Source organism: Haematobia irritans, chromosome 5 (assembly GCF_050003625.1).
Source record: "Haematobia irritans isolate KBUSLIRL chromosome 5, ASM5000362v1, whole genome shotgun sequence".
Classification (NCBI taxonomy): Eukaryota; Metazoa; Arthropoda; class Insecta; order Diptera; family Muscidae; genus Haematobia; species Haematobia irritans.
The window spans coordinates 32244344-32260894 of record NC_134401.1 but is presented as its reverse complement, the minus strand read 5'-3'; the positions used below and the strand labels follow the sequence as shown (position 1 = coordinate 32260894).

General features: G+C 28.6%; 1 protein-coding gene across 1 annotated transcript in view; it reads left to right on the top strand.

Annotated features, from left to right (window-relative positions):
- The first annotated feature begins 233 nt into the window (after positions 1-233).
- Positions 234-16551, top strand: part of GlyT (Glycine transporter) — a 73077-nt gene continuing 56759 nt past the window's right edge. The window contains exons 1-2 of the mRNA XM_075313085.1: positions 234-579; positions 3145-3423. Of these exons, the coding sequence (XP_075169200.1) occupies positions 273-579; positions 3145-3423 (586 nt within the window). The 5' untranslated portion in view covers positions 234-272. The remainder of the gene's footprint in view (positions 580-3144; positions 3424-16551) is intronic.

Genomic DNA, 16551 nt, shown 5'->3' with positions numbered 1-16551 from the left:
ATGCAAAAATTAATTCTAATTGCATTTTTCACAAAAGTCAACAAAAAATGTCATCACTTCGATGCAAGCAAGGCTATTTTTAATCTTAAGACAAATATTTTCATTAGACAAAACGGATATTTCTTATAATTGAATATTTTGTATTTTTTAGTTTATTGACTTTCACAATTGCGATGTTCATAATTAAAAATTTTGTTTGTTTTCCTTTTCTCATATTTTTATAGGATAATGAAGATCGATTTACTTCCATTGAATTACCACCAGGTCAGAAAATGCCCTACAATAATCCTCCAGCACCACCAACACCCAAACCTGCCAAAGTAGATAAAAAGGTGTCTGGTAAAACTTCTGGTTCTGCTGCCACAATGACTTCCGTACCCACCGTAACTACATTGCGCGATGTGGATTCCCATGCTGCCCTATTGACATTAGATGTTACCGCTCCAAGTGAAGCTGGCAATGAACCGGAGAGAGGCAATTGGACCGGACGCTTTGATTTCTTACTTTCTCTACTGGGCTATTCTGTGGGTCTTGGCAATGTTTGGCGTTTTCCATATTTATGCTATAACAATGGAGGAGGTAAGTAAAGAGTCTGGAATTAACTTAATATTGTTCATTTTTAAAAAAGTTGAATTTTAATTGACCGCTTCAATTTGTAAAAAAGTCATGAAATAGAGAGTTTGAAAATTTCTCATATTTAGTTGAGATATATGGCAGGACTATATCTGTTTCCATAGGACCTTTTCTGCGAGTTGGCGTAGTACGAATATCTGGTCGTATTAGCAGAGTCAAATTGCCTCTTTTCTATTTGAAAAATGCTAACAATGCTAGATGAAATTTATGTACAATAGACGATGTTCGTCAATCGGCCTGCTGTAATCACGACGCAGGATATTGTGTGATGAGATATGAAGCGAAAGTTTGAAAATGGCGCCCAACGTGGTGTCATATATTTATTTATTTATGTTGGGTCTTCCGACTAAAAACTTCGATGACCTGGTGGTATCAAAAATCGTGAAGCACTAGAGAACATTCATGGTACAATAGTCACATATTCAATCCCAGAGCCAACCGAACTGAAAAAGTTTTTCAGTGGTAGTTAATATGTCCGACTATTTCAAAGTTTCTCTGAGTGGTTTCACCGCAATGTGAATCGGTATCAAATGTGACCTGGTTCCCATGCAAAGCCTCTTGAACAGTTTTAACTAAGTTTTCTTTTTATTTTACCCATTTTTGTTGTCTGAAGGTGTGTTTTACTAAAAGCTTCTTTATTAAATGAAGACCGCTAAAGGCGGGCTTAGGCATTAGAGGGTTAAACCTCATCGAAGCCTTATTATACCCTCCACCATAGTATGGGGGTATGTTAACTTTGTCATTCCGTTTACAACACATCGAAATATTAGTCTAAGACCCCATAAAGTATATATATGTTATTCTGGGTCGTGGTAAAATTCTGTGGCGATCTAAGCATGTCCGTCCGTCCGTCTGTTGAAATCACGATAACTTCCTAACGAAACTAGCTATCGACTTGAAACTTAGCATAAGTAGTTGTTATTGATGTAGGTCGGATAGTATTGCAAATGCACCCGATCCGGTTGAAATTTGGTACATGGTGTTAATATATGACCTGTAACAACCATGGAAAAATTGGTCCAAATAGGTCCATAATTATATATAGCCCCCATATAAACCGTTCCCCAGATTTGACCTATGGGTTCACTTGGAGGAGCAAAATTCATCCGATCCAAAATAGGTCCATATCGGTCTATAGTTATATATAGCCGATCCCCAATCACACGAAAAATGGTCCATACGGTTCATAATCATGGTTGCCATTCGAGCCAAGAACAATCTACCAACATTTTATTTCTAATGAACATTTTGTCAAAAGTTTATTTCTATAGAAAAATGTGTCAATATTTTATTTCTATAGAAAATTTTGTCAAAATGTTATTTCTATATAAAATTTTGTCAAAATTTTATTTCTATATAAAATTTTGTCAAAATTTTATTTCTATAGAAAAATTTGTCAAAATTTTATTTCTATAGAAAATTTTGTCAAAATTTTATTTCCATAGAAAATTTTATCAAAATTTTATTTCCATCGAAAATTTTGTCAAAATTTTATATCTAGAAAATTTTGTCAAAATGTTATTTCTATAGAATATTTTGTCAAAATTTTATTTCCATAGAAAATTTTGTCAAAATTTTATATCTCTAGAAAATTTTGTCAAAATGTTATTTCTATAAAAATTTTTGTCAAAATTTCATTTCTATAGAAAATTTTGTCAAAATTTTATTACTATAGAAAATTTTATTTCTATAGAAAATTTAGTCAAAAGTTTATTTCTATAGAAAAATGTGTCAAGATTTTATTTCTATAAAAATTTGTGTCAAAATTTTATTTCTATAAAAAATTTAATTTCTATAGCAAATTTTGTCCAAATTTTATTTCTATAGAAAATTTTGTCCAAATTTTATTTCTATAGAAAATTTTGTCAAAATTTTATTTATATAGAAAATATTGTCAAAATGTTATTTCTATAGAAAATTTTGTCGGACTAAATTATATACGTATTTAATCGGCCTTTTTTTAATTATCCCCCGTATGGACTAACTTACAATTTAGAAGACGGTGTGAGGAAGTTTTAAGATACCTTGCCATCGGCAAGTGTTACCGCAACCCAAGTAATTCGATTGTGGATGACAGTCTTTAGTAGAAGTTTCTACGCAATCCATGGTGGATGGTAAATAAGCATCGGCCTGGCCGAACTTACGGCCGTATATACTTGTTTTTACCTATTTCTCCGCAGATTAGTTTTCTTTGTCAATTTATTTATTCTTTATTTAGTACAATTTTAAAAACTATAATAAACATTAAATCACTAGCTACCAAGGTTATCGACCAATATTATTTAGCAATTGATAGTCAAAGCCATCAATTTGTCATCACCTGTACCATCGTCTAATTGATGATTTCATCAGCAAATATTAATATTTCCAATGGTATTAACTACGTAGAACCAAGAAAATATTTAAATATAAATTGACGATTTCCCTAGATAGTCATTAATGTCACCACAAAATATCCTATTCATTATTTATTTTAAAAATATTTTTTATGTATTTTTTATTCTCTTCTAGGCGCCTTTCTTATACCCTTCACCATTATGCTAATAATCGCTGGGCTTCCGCTTATGTTCATGGAATTATCATTTGGTCAATATGCCGCCCTGGGACCAGTGGCCATCTATCAGCGGTTTTGTCCTTTACTTAGTGGTTTGGGCACTGGCATGATTATCGTATCGGCCATAGTTATGCTCTACTATAACCTAATTATTGCTTGGACTATATTCTACATGTTTGCCTCGTTTCGCACTAAGTTACCTTGGGAAGCTTGTGAGCCTGAGTGGAGTTCTGAACGTAAGTAGAATACAAAAACAAAAAAAAACTTTACAAATATTTGTTAATGTAGCCTCTGTTGTTAAGGATTTTTATTATTTATTTGTTTCGTATATTTTGTTTTTGTTGCTATTTCCGACCATTCCAAAACCACAAACAACATTTCCCCCAACAGAGAGGCTATTTTTTGTTTTGTAAGGACAAAAGTGAAAAATTGTAAATGAAAGCAATTTTTAATGGTTTTGTTTTCAATATTTAATCACATTCTGCGGTTGGTAGAGAAAACCAAAAGAACGTAAAATACCTTGAATTAGTGGCAGAGGGCGGTTACCTACTCAACCTTGACCATGTTGTTTCTTTCAGTGGAAGGAGAAAATTTTTGGCCATTTAAAGGGAAATTTTATTTATTTGTATATTTCTAATAGAAATATTGGTTACCTAATAAATACTCGTAGGATTTGTCATGTTTTTTTTTCTGATAAATTGAGTTGGATTTTAATTTCTAGTAATATTTTTTTAAATAGCAGGCAGAGTGGATGATATGTAATGTAACAAAGTACTGTGCTATATTTTTTATTTTGTTTTTTAATTTTATTGTTAAAAATCCAAAATTGTCGAAAATTACATAAAATTTTAGAATCAGTTTAGATTTGGTCGAGTTACCTACCTTTGGCATGAATTGTGGCCTTCCAAAGGTCAACAAGGCCATAACACACAGCGCGAATTCCCGGTGGAGACGCCGTCTTAAGATGATCGACACCTTGGGAGTTTTTAGAGCCAAACTTACTCTCCAACTGCCCTAGGCTCAAAAGTCAAACGAATTGAGATCCGGACTTTTTGGTGGCGAGTTTATGGTAGAAATGAATCAAGAAACTCCCTTTTATACCCTCCAGCATAGGATGGGTGTTATATGGTCTCACACAACCATGAAAAAATTGGTCCATATCGGACCATAATTATATATAGCCCCCATATAAACCGATCCTCAGATTTGAACTCCGGACCATCTAGGAGGAGCAAAAGTCTTCCGATTCGGTTGAAATTTGGTACATTGTGCTAGCAACCATGCCAAAATAGGTCCCTATCGGTCTATAGTTATATATAGAATATATCCCAATTTTACAAAATTATATTTCTATAGTAAATTTTGTTAAAATTTCTTGAGAAAATTTTATAAAAATTTCTTTAGAAACTTTTATCAAAATTTTGCTAAAATTGTTTCTATAGAAAATTTTGCTAAAATTTTGTTTCTATAGAAAATTTTGTCAAAATTTTATTTCCATAGAAAATTTTGTCAACATTTTGTTTCTATAGACAATTTTGTCAAAATTTTATTTCTATAGAAAATTTTTTTAAAAATTTAGAAAACTTTGTCAGCATTTTATTTCCATAGAAAATTTGTCTAAATTTTATTTCCATAGAAAATTTTTTCAAAATTTTATTCCTATAGAATATTTTGTGAAAATTTTGTTTCTATAAAACATTTTGTGAAGATTTTATATCCATAGAAAATTTTGTCAAAATTGTATTTCTATGGAAAATTTTATCAAAATTTTATTTCTATAGAAAATTTTGTCAAAATTTTTTTTTCTATAGAAAATTTTTTCAAAATTTTATTTCTATAGAAAATTTTGTCAAAATTTTATTTCTATAGAAAATTTGGTCAAACTGAATTATATACGTATTTAATCAGGCTTTGTATACCCTCCACACTAGGATGGGGGTATATTAACTTTGTCATTCCGTTTGTAACACATCGAAATGTTGCTCTAAGACTCCATAAAGTATATATATTCTGGGTCCTGGTGAAATTCTGAGTCGAAATAAGCATGTCCGTCCGTACACATCGAAATGTTGCTCTAAGACTCCATAAAGTATATATATTCTGGGTCCTGGTGAAATTCTGAGTCGAAATAAGCATGTCCGTCCGTACATCCGTCCGTCCATCCGTCTGTTGAAGTCACGCTAACTTCCGAACGAAGCAAGCTATCGACTTGAAACTTGGCACAAGTAGTTGTTATTGATGTAGGTCGTATGGTATTACAAATGGGCCATATTGGACCACTTTTAACATACGTATAGCCGCCATATAAACTGACGCTCAGATTTGGCCTGCGGATACTCTAAGAGAAGCAAATTTCATCCGATCCGTCTGAAATTGGGTGCATGGTGTTGGTATATGGGCTCTAACAACCAAGCAAAATTGGTCCATATCGGTCCATAACTATATATAGCCTCCATATAAACCGATCCCCAGGTTTGACTTGCGGAGCCTCTAAGAGAAGCAAATTGCATACGATCCGGTTGAAATTTGGTACATTTCGCTAGTGTATGGCCGATAACAATCATGCCATAATTGGCCCGTATCGATCTATATTATATATAGCCCCCAAATAAACCGATCCCCTATCACAGAAAAATCACGATCGCCACTCGAGCCAAAAATAATCTACCAAAATTTTATTGTCATAGAAAATTTTGTCAACATTTCATTTCCTTAGAAAATTTTGTCAAAATTGTATTCCCTTAGATAATTTCGTCAAAATTTTATTTGCTTAGAAAATTTGTATCAAAAAACGGTAACAACACCAAAAATGATCTGAAAATTGAAGGCCCGAAGTAAATTTATGGCAACATTTTCTATAGAAAAAACTTTTAATATAAATTTCTAAAGAAACAAAGTTTTGACAAAATTTTCTCTAGAAATAAGATACTAACAACAAAAAATTTGATCAAAAACTTCAAAATAAGATATTTTCAAATTTGGCATATTTTTGGTATAATTTTCTTTCAAATAATTTTTGTCACGTGTGGCAACCGTGGTTGCCACATGGCAAACAACGACCAATGGTACGAGCAAAAAATGATTTATTCACATTTAAAGTCTGGAGGGCTCTAGCCATAGACTCTTGTGGGGTTCCAGACAAATATAAAGCAATCACACTCTCATGCTTAAATTCTATCACAAATTACTTTATTTCTGAATGCAAAAGATCAAATGGTGTCGTAAGCTTGTAAAAAATAAATGAACTGCCACTGGAATAAATCTGTCAGGCGAGAAGTTTAGATGTGATAGCAACCTGAATTTGGTTACAATACCTATCAGCCACATTGTAATGGAATAGCTGGACTTTTATGAATTTATTCAAAGGAGGTAAAATGTTGGAAAATTGTTTTTTATTGGGACTTTCAGTTATGGAAACCAGAGGGTATAAATTTAATTTAGGGCGGTTTCGATCAAATAGACTTCCTCCAAAAGGGCGCCTCAGATGATACGTTTCCAGAAGCTAAATTTAATATCGTAAAATCGTAAGCTATTTTAAATTCTATAAGCCATTTTTGTTTATATTCTGTATGAAATCTTAAATTGCTCAGCTAGTTCTAGTATCTAAATTAAGCATTTTAACCACTATTGAGCTACATTCGTTCTATATGAGGGCTATATTAAAATATGGATTGATGTCAGCCATATTTCTGAATATCTATGCACCAAAATAACCTTATATTCCAAAATATTCGGCAAATTGGATGGAATTAACACTCAAATGCTAATTGGTAAATCTCTTTGCGGCCCCACAGCAATAAAACTACGATCGAAATTTTGGATCGATGAATATGGGGATATCTATTCGCTCAAAAAATAATAAAAAAGATATAAAAATATATCTTAATTAAAAATTTCGTTCAAATAGTATAAAACCACAAGGCTGGGAAAACGCTAAAACTCAGTTTATTTATCTGTTAATTGGGTCCACAAAAAAAATTCTTATTCAGAGTGACTGATTCAATGCATTACACTATAATGGCTCCCCTATGTCCTCACATTATTATAAAATGGAATATTTGGATTGGAATGGAATTCATTCTCCCAGAATATGAAGATTACGAAAAATCGAAAACACTTCTATTATTACATTGCGTTTGTGTTTGTATGATGTTTGCAATGGTATTGCTACTAGTGATGTTAAGGGCTCTTGTGTCCTAGGTTAAAACCAATTTGTGGCTTTTTATTGTTATTGAAAATAAAGAAAGGAAATTAAATGTTTTGTTAGCTTTTCAATTTCTTTAATATTGATTTACTGGCGTAGCGTAACATAAAGAGCATCATGATTTATTTGGTAATAAAATTTTTTTGCTATGATATATTGATAGAGACAGTTTCATTTTTTAATAGGCTTTGATTGAAGCCACGTGTGAGATGGATATAGCTATGTCACCATTTTTCTTACTTTTTTGTATCCTGGGTACTTTTCCCTCCGTGTTTATGGTTTGTTTTGCAGTTGGGGGTATATTGGTAAGTAATTTGAAATTTATTAAATTTCAAGTGCAAACAAGAAACAAATAGTGGCAAGTGAATTTGTGTTGAAATGGAAGAAGGAGGAACAAAAGACACCTAATTTCAACCAGTATATATGGCAGAAAGTTTTACCATTTCTATAGAAAATTTTGCAAAATTTTGTCAAAATTTTATTTTTATAGAAAATATTTTCAAAATTTTATTTCTATAGAAAATTTTGTCATAATTTTATTTCTGTAGAAAATTTTGTCATAATTTTATTTCTGTAGAAAATTTTGTCAAAATTTTATTTCTATAGAAAATTTTGTTAAAATTGTATTTCTATAGAAAATTCTGTCAAAATTGTATTTGTGTAGAAAATATTGTCAAAATTTTATTTCTATAGAAAATTTTGCCAAAATTTTATTTCTATAGAAAATTTTGTCAAAATTTTATTTCTATAGAAAATTTTGTCAAAATTTTATTTCTATAGAAAATTTTGTCAAAATTTTATTTCTATAGAAAATTTTGTTAATGTTTTATTTGTTTAGAATATCTTGTCAAAATTTTATTTCTATAGAAAATTTTGTTAATATTTTGTTTCTATAGAATATTTTGTCAAAATTTTCTTTCTATAGAAAATTTGGTCAAAATTGTATTTCTATTAAAAATTTTTTCAAAATTTTATTTCTATAGAAAATTTTGTCGAAAGTTCATTTCTGTAGAAAATGTTGTCGAAATTTTCGTTCTATAGACAATTTTGTCAAAATTTCGAAAAATTTGTCAATTTTTTTTCTATAGAAAATTTTGTCAAAATTTATTTCTATAGAAAATTTTGTCAAAATTTTATTTCTATAGAAAATTTTTTCAACATTTTATTTCTATAGAAAATTTTAGTTCCATAGAAAATTTTGTCAAAATTTTATTTCTATAGAAAAGTTTGTAAAAAATTTTGCTTCTGTAGAAAATTTTGCCAAAATTTTAGTTCCATAGAAAATATTGCCAACATTTTATTTCTATAGAAAAGTTTGTAAAAAATTTTGCTTCTATAGAAAATTTCGCCAAAATTTTATTTCTATAGAAAATGTTGTCAAAATGTTATTTCTATAGAAAATTTTGTCAAAATTTTATTTCTATAGAAAATTTTGTTAAAATTTTATTTCTATAGAAAATTTTGTTAATAATTTTACTTCTATAACAAGTATATACGGTCGTAAGTTCGGCCAGGTCGAATCTTATGTACCTTCCACCATGGATTGCGTAGAAACTTCTACTAAAGACTGTCATCCACAATCGAATTACTTGGGTTGTGGTAATACTTACCGATGAGAAGTTATCTTAAAACTTCTTAACATCGTCTTCTAAATTGTAAGTTAGTCCATACGTGGTATATATTGGACACAAAATGTATATATAAGTAAGTCTAAAGATAACTACGAACCGATATGGACTTTAGCGCTGTTATTAGAGAGCCAGAATTGAAATCAGTTCATAAATATACAATTATGAACCGATATGGACACATTTTTGTGTGATTGGGCATCGATCTATCTGAGGGCTATATATATGTTAACTAGTTTAGCATGGTTGTTAGCGGCCATATACTAGCACAATGTAACAAATTTCAATTGAATCGGAAGAAATTTGCTGCTCCAAGAGGCTCCAAAACCAATTCAGGGGATCGGTTTACATGGGGTATATGTATGATTATGGACCGATATGGACCAATTTTTGCATGGTTGTTAAAGACCATATACTAACACCACGTACCAAAATTCATCCGCATCGGATGAAATTTGCTCCTCCAAGAAGCTTCAAACCCAAATCTGGGGATCGGTTTATATGGGGGCTATATATCATTATCAACCGATATGGACCAATTTTGACATGGTTGTTAGAGACCATATACTAAGACCACGTACCAAAATTCAACCGGATCGGATGAAGTTTTATCCATCAAAAGGCTCCGGAGGTCAAATCTGGAGACCAGTTTATATGGGGGCTATATCGAATTATGGACCGATATGGACTAGTTTTGGCATGGTTATTAGTGTCCATATAGTTACACAAAACACAAAATTTCCACCGGATCGGATGAAATATGCTCCTCCAAGAAGCATTCAAAACTAAATCTGTTTATATGGAGCTATATATGATTATCGACCGATATGGACCAATTTTGACATGGTTGTTAGAGACCATATACTAATACCATGTACCAAATTTCGGCCGGATCGGATGAAATTTGCTTCTCTTAGAGGCTCCGCAAGCCCAAGCTGGGGATCGGTTTATATAGGAGCTATATATAATTATGGACCGATGTGAACCAATTTTTGCATGGGTGTTAGAGACCATATACTAACACTATGTACCAAATTTCAGCCAGATCTGACGAAATATGCTTCTCTTGGAGGATCCGCAAGTCAAATCTGGGGGTCCGTTTATATGGGGGCTATACGTAAAAGTGGACCGATATGGCCCATTTGCAATACCATCCGACCTACATCAATAACAACTACTTGTGCCATGTTTCAAGTCGATAGAATGTTTCGTTAGGAAGTTAGCGTGACTTCAACGGACGGACGGACGGATGGACATGCTTAGATCGACTCAGAATTTCACCACGACCCAGAATATATATACTTTATGGGGTCTTAGAGCAATATTTCGATGTGTTACAAACGGAATGACAAAGTTAATATACCCCTTATTCTATGGTGGAGGGTATAAAAAAAATTTGTCAAAATTTTATTTCTATAGAAAATTTTGTTAACGTTTTATTTCTATAGAAATTTTGTTTCTATAGAAAATTTTGTCAAAATTTTATTTCTATTAACAATTTTTTCAAAATTTTATTTCTATAGAAAATTTTGTCGAAATTTCATTTCTGTAGAAAATGTTATCGAAATTTTCGTTCTATAGACAATTTTGTCAAAATTTAAAAAAAATTGTCAATTTTATTTCTTTAGAATTTTTTTTTCAACATTTTATTTGTATAGAAAATTTTGTCAAAATTTCATTTCTATAGAAAATTTTGTTAAAATTTTGTTTCTATAGAAAATTTTGTCAAAATTTTATTTCTATAGAAAATAATAACTTCATATGATCTGAGACCAATATTTCGATGTGTTATAAAAATAATGACAAATTTGGTGTACCCCCATGCTATGGTGGAATGTATAACAATCTTTTGCTATATTGGTTTTCTTAACATTTTATTTGTTTTTCATGTGCATTAACATATTCTTCCACTGTGCTCTATATGCAACATCTGAGTGAAGGCTATGGTTTCAATTTTGTCAAATAGAGTAATATTGTGGACACTAACAAAATGATAAAACCTGAATAGCAAAATCTTCTAATTCAAATACATACATGCCTATTCCCTGTGACACATCTATTCAGCCATGACGTTGAATTCCTTTGGCATTGGAATTTATGATTATAAATAACAGAATATTTTGTCTTGTCTTGGCAGCGGATATGAGAATATTTAATTTCTTATAATAAATAACAGGTATCAAACACATACAAACACCCACAATGGTTCATCGCTTGCGTATCACAGAACACGTGGCAATTAGATTTGTGTTATGAATTAATTGTCCCTTTTATTATTTTATACCTTTTGGACGTATGTAGAACAACGAACTTCAAAGGGAATATTCTTCGAAAGAATTGCTTTCTTTGGTAAACCAATGGAAAATTGTTCCAGCTTTCATATCATCTAATATTGGTCTAGTTGTTATTTAAAATATTACAAGAGTCTGTTTGTTACGCCTGGGACCTTGGGTCAGTTCATTCATAAGAATACTTCCCATAAGTACAAAACAATAATCATATTGGTATCGATGTGTATCCCCATCATGGTTGCCACAGTTGGTAGAATTCTACCAAACATGGTAGATTTTTTACTGGTTGGTAGATTGGTAGAATTTCTGTTGTTTTGGTAGATTTGCAAAATATTTCTCTCCAATTAGAAGGTACTTCACAAATTTTCTATAGAAATAAAATTTTGACAAAATTTTCTATAGAAATTTTGACAAAATTTTCTATAGAAATAAAATTTTGACAAAATTATCTATAGAAATAAAATTTTCATAAAATTTTCTATAGAAATAAAATTTTGACAATATTTTCTATGGAAATAAAATTTTGACAACATTTTCTATGGAAATACAATTTTGACAATTTTTTTTATAGAAATAAAATTTTTTGTAAAATTTTCTATGGAAATGAAATTTGACAAAACTTTCTATAGAAATAAAATGTTGACAAAATTTTCCTATGGAAATAAAATTTTGCAATAAATTTTCTATGGAAATAAAATTTTGACAAATTTTTCTATGGAAATAAAATTTTGCCAAATTTAGCTATGGAAATAAAATGTTAACAAAGTTTTATAAATATTTGACAAATTTTTCATAGAACTAAAATTTTGACATATTTTTTTTACAAAAGTTTTCTAAATTTTTGACAAATTTTCCATAGAACTAAAATTTTGACAAAATTTTCTATAGAAATAAAATTTTGACAAAATTTTCTATAAAAATAAAATTTTGACAAAATTTTCTATGGAAATTAAAATTTGACAAAATTTTCTATGAAAGTAAAATTTTAACAAAATTTTCAATGAAAACAAAAGTTTGGCAAAATCGTCTATAGAACCAAATAATAGCAAATTTTTCTATAGAAATAAAATTTTGATAAAAGTTTCTATAGAAATAAAATGTTGACAAAATTTTCTATAAAAATAAAATTTTGATAAAATTATCTATAGAAATAAAATTTTAACAACATTTTATATGGAAATAAAATTTTGACAACATTTTCTATGGAAATACAATTTTGAAAATTTTTTTTATAGAAATAAAATTTTTTATAAAATTTTCTATGGAAATGAAATTTGACAAAACTTTCTATAGAAATAAAAAATTTTTGACAAAGAAATAAAATTTTGATAAAATTGTCTATAGAATTAAATTTTGACAAAATTTTCCTATGGAAATAAAATTTTGCCTTAAATTTTCTATGGAAATAAAATTTTGCCAACATTATCTATAGACATACAATTTTGACAAAATTTTTTATAGAAATTTTTTTATAAAAATTTCTATGGAAATGAAATTTTGACAAAACTTTCTATAGAAATAAAATTTTTTATAAAATTTTCTATGGAAATGAAATTTTGACAAAACTTTCTATAGAAATAAAATTTTTTATAAAATTTTCTATGGAAATGAAATTTTGACAAAACTTTCTATAGAAATAAAATTTTGACAAAGTTTTTTATAGAAATATAATTTTAATAAAATTGTCTATAGAAATAAAATGTTTACAAATTTTTGTATGAAAATAACATTTTGCCAAAATTTTCAATAGAAAAAAATTTTGGCAAAATTTTCAATGGAAATAACATTTTGCCATAAATTTTCTATGGAAATAAAATTTTGCCATAAATTTTCTATGGAAATACAATTTTGACAAAATTTTTTATAGAAATAAATTTTTTATAAAATTTTTGATGGAAATGAAATTTTGACAAAACTTTCTATAGAAATAAAATTTTTTATAAAATTTTCTATGGAAATGAAATTTTGACAAAACTTTCTATAGAAATAAAATTTTGACAAAGTTGTTATAGAAATAAAATTTTAATAAAATTGGCTATAGAAATAAAATGTTGACAAATTTTTCTATGGAAATAAAATTTTGCCATAAATTTTCTATGGAAATAAAATTTTGCCATAAATTTTCAATGGAAATAAAATGTTGACAAATTTTTCTATGGAAATAAAATTTTGTCAAAATTTTCAATGGAAAAAAAATTTTGGCAAAATTGTCAATGGAAATAACATTTTGCCATAAATTTTCTATGGAAATAAAATTTTTCCATAAATTTTCTATGGAAATAAAATATTGACAAAATTTTCTATTGAAATAAAATTTTGACAAATTTTGCTATGGAAATAAAATGGTAACAAAGTTTTATAAATTTTTGACAAATTTTTCATAGAACTAAAATTTTGACAAAATTTTCTATAGAAATAAAATTTTGACAAAATTTTCTATGGAAATTAAAATTTCACAAAATTTTCTATAGAAATACAATTTTGACAAAATTTTCAATGGAAACAAAATTTTGGCAAAATTTTCTATAGAAATAAAATTTTGACAAGCTTTTTCAATGACTTTATTCCAAGCTAATTTTTTTAATATGTCCGTACTCGCGATATGTTTCGCTCACGAGCACATTATCTATTCGTTGGTGGCAATATTTTGTAAAATATACTTCCCGTATTTGCAAAACAACAATCATATTAACAGCGATATCGGTGGGACACCCTTGCGTATGATTTATCTGATAACATTTGAGGAAATATTACCCATGCGCCCATTGGGCAAAAAATATTATAAAAAATTACAATCTATGTGATAAACAAATCGAATATTGAGGTATGAATATATTATTAAAAACAATATAATGGAGTACCCCATATCCCACTTCGAAGTTATATATATGCAAATATATTCCAACCAAAGGTACACACAGACACAAACAAATATTTAAACTGAAATCTTGCTCCTTAAGGACAAGTGTTTTTTTATTTTGATTGTAATCACAAGAGGAAGGATAGGTGAATGGGTGAATAGTAGAGGGCGTAGGTTGTCACAAGTGAAAAGCTTCGTAAAAAAGGCCTTTTGGAAAAACAACCTACAAACCACTTACGCAGCGAACTTTCGCCAGCAGGCGGTAATCAGAACAAAGTTGTGAAAATGTGAGCTCGACTATGAGAATGACAATATTTTCCTCTAAGATTTATGGTTTTCTTTTTAATAAGAGATAGTACTCGTTCCGTGAAATTTATATTCGCATTTCTTGGAATAAGGTTGCATGAAAAGAACGGCAATGAGTTTACCTCTGCTCAATGGGAGATTAAATGTTCTATATACATATCGTGTCAAGTGGGTTACCATTCACTTAAGAGATTTTGTTCCACCTTTTTTTCACAAAATGTTATTTCTTATCTTGTTATGATCTAGACAGTATAGGAACAGAAATCCGTGAATTTTCAAATTCAAATAGAAGCAAAAATGATTACCATTTTTATCAAACTGGTAATATTTTCAAATCTACACACAAAAAAATATTTTTCTGATTCAATCACGAATTTAATTGATCCAATTAATTTTTTAATTGAAATGCCTTCAATCATAGAAATGATAGTATCAACAAATTAATTGACAGTCAATTAAAAAATTAATTGATCCAATTAAAAACTTAATTGATACTATTAATTTGTGTGATTGAATTTGATTTCAATTAAAAAAATTGTTGAATCAATTAAATTTTTAATTGAAATTATTTAAAATTCAATTAAGATTTTAATTGGAAAAAATTTCATACAATTTTTTCTGTGTACATAAATAAAATTTTCTATAGAAATAAAATTTTGACAAAATTTTCTACATAAACAAAATTTTGAAAAAATTTGACAAAAAAAAATTTTTGAGAAAATTTTCGATAGAAATAAAATTTTTGAGAAATTTTTCTACAGAAATAAAATTGTGACGAAATTTTCTACAGAAATTAAATTGTGACAAAATTTTCTATAGAAATAAAATTTTGACAAAATTTTCTATAGAAATAAAATTTTGACAAAATTTTCTATAGAAATAAAATTTTGACAAAATTTTCTATAGAAATAAAATTTTGACAAAATTTTCTACAAAAAATAAAATTTTGAGAAAAATTTCGATAGAAATGGAGTTTTGAGAAATTTTTCGATAGAAATAAAATTTTGAGAAATTTTTCTATAAAAATAAAATTTTGACAAAACTTTATATAGAAATAAAATGTTGACAAAATTTTCTATAGAAATAATATCTTGAGAAAATTTTCTACAAAAATAAAATTTTGACAACATTTTCTATAGAAATAAAATTTTGACAAAACTAATTATAAAATTATTTTTCGAGCTTTATGGACAGATATAGATAAAGGAACATGGTTAATAGCGCCATTGAAAAGAAAACGCCAGATACAAATCTATACACGCCTGGATTGTACATGTTTCGGTTCGGGCGAATGAACCTTTCCACAGCCTTTAGTATAGATCTGGCTGGGAGAGATAACTCAATTTTGGGCCCTCTTTGCTAACTCCTTGTAAGTTATATGAAAAGATGATGTACAGTGGGAGAAAAGATGATTCAATTTGTAAGAGGAAATTTCCCAAATGTTTTCTCCATAAGGAGTTAGCATAAAGGGCCCAAAATTGAGTTATCTCTCCCAGCCAGATCTATACTAAAGGCTGTGGAAAGGTTCATTCGCCCGAACCGAAACATGTAATGTCCAGGCGTGTATAGATTTGTATCTGGCGTTTTCTTTTCAATGTATCTGGCGTTTTCTTTCCATGTTCCTTAATCTATATCTGTCCATAAAGCTCGAAAAATAATTGTATAATTAGATATAATGCATTTGGACGTCAATTGCCTGTTTCGGTATCAGGCTAACATGAAATATAATTTTGACAAAACTTTATACAGAAATAAAATTTTGACAAAATTTTCTATAGAAATAATATTTTCAGAAAATTTTCTATAAAACTAAAATGTTGACAAAATTTTCTATAGAAATAAAATTTTGACAAAATTTTCTATAGAAATAAAATTTTGACAAAATTTTCTATAGAAATAAAATTTTGAAAAAATTTTCTATAGAAATAAAATTTTGACAAAATTTTCTACAGAATTAAATTATTGAGAAATCTTTCTATAAAAACAAAATTTTGACAAATCTTTTTTCGGAAATAATATTTTGAGAAAATTTTCTATAGAAATAAAATTTTGACAAAATTTTCTATAGAAATAAA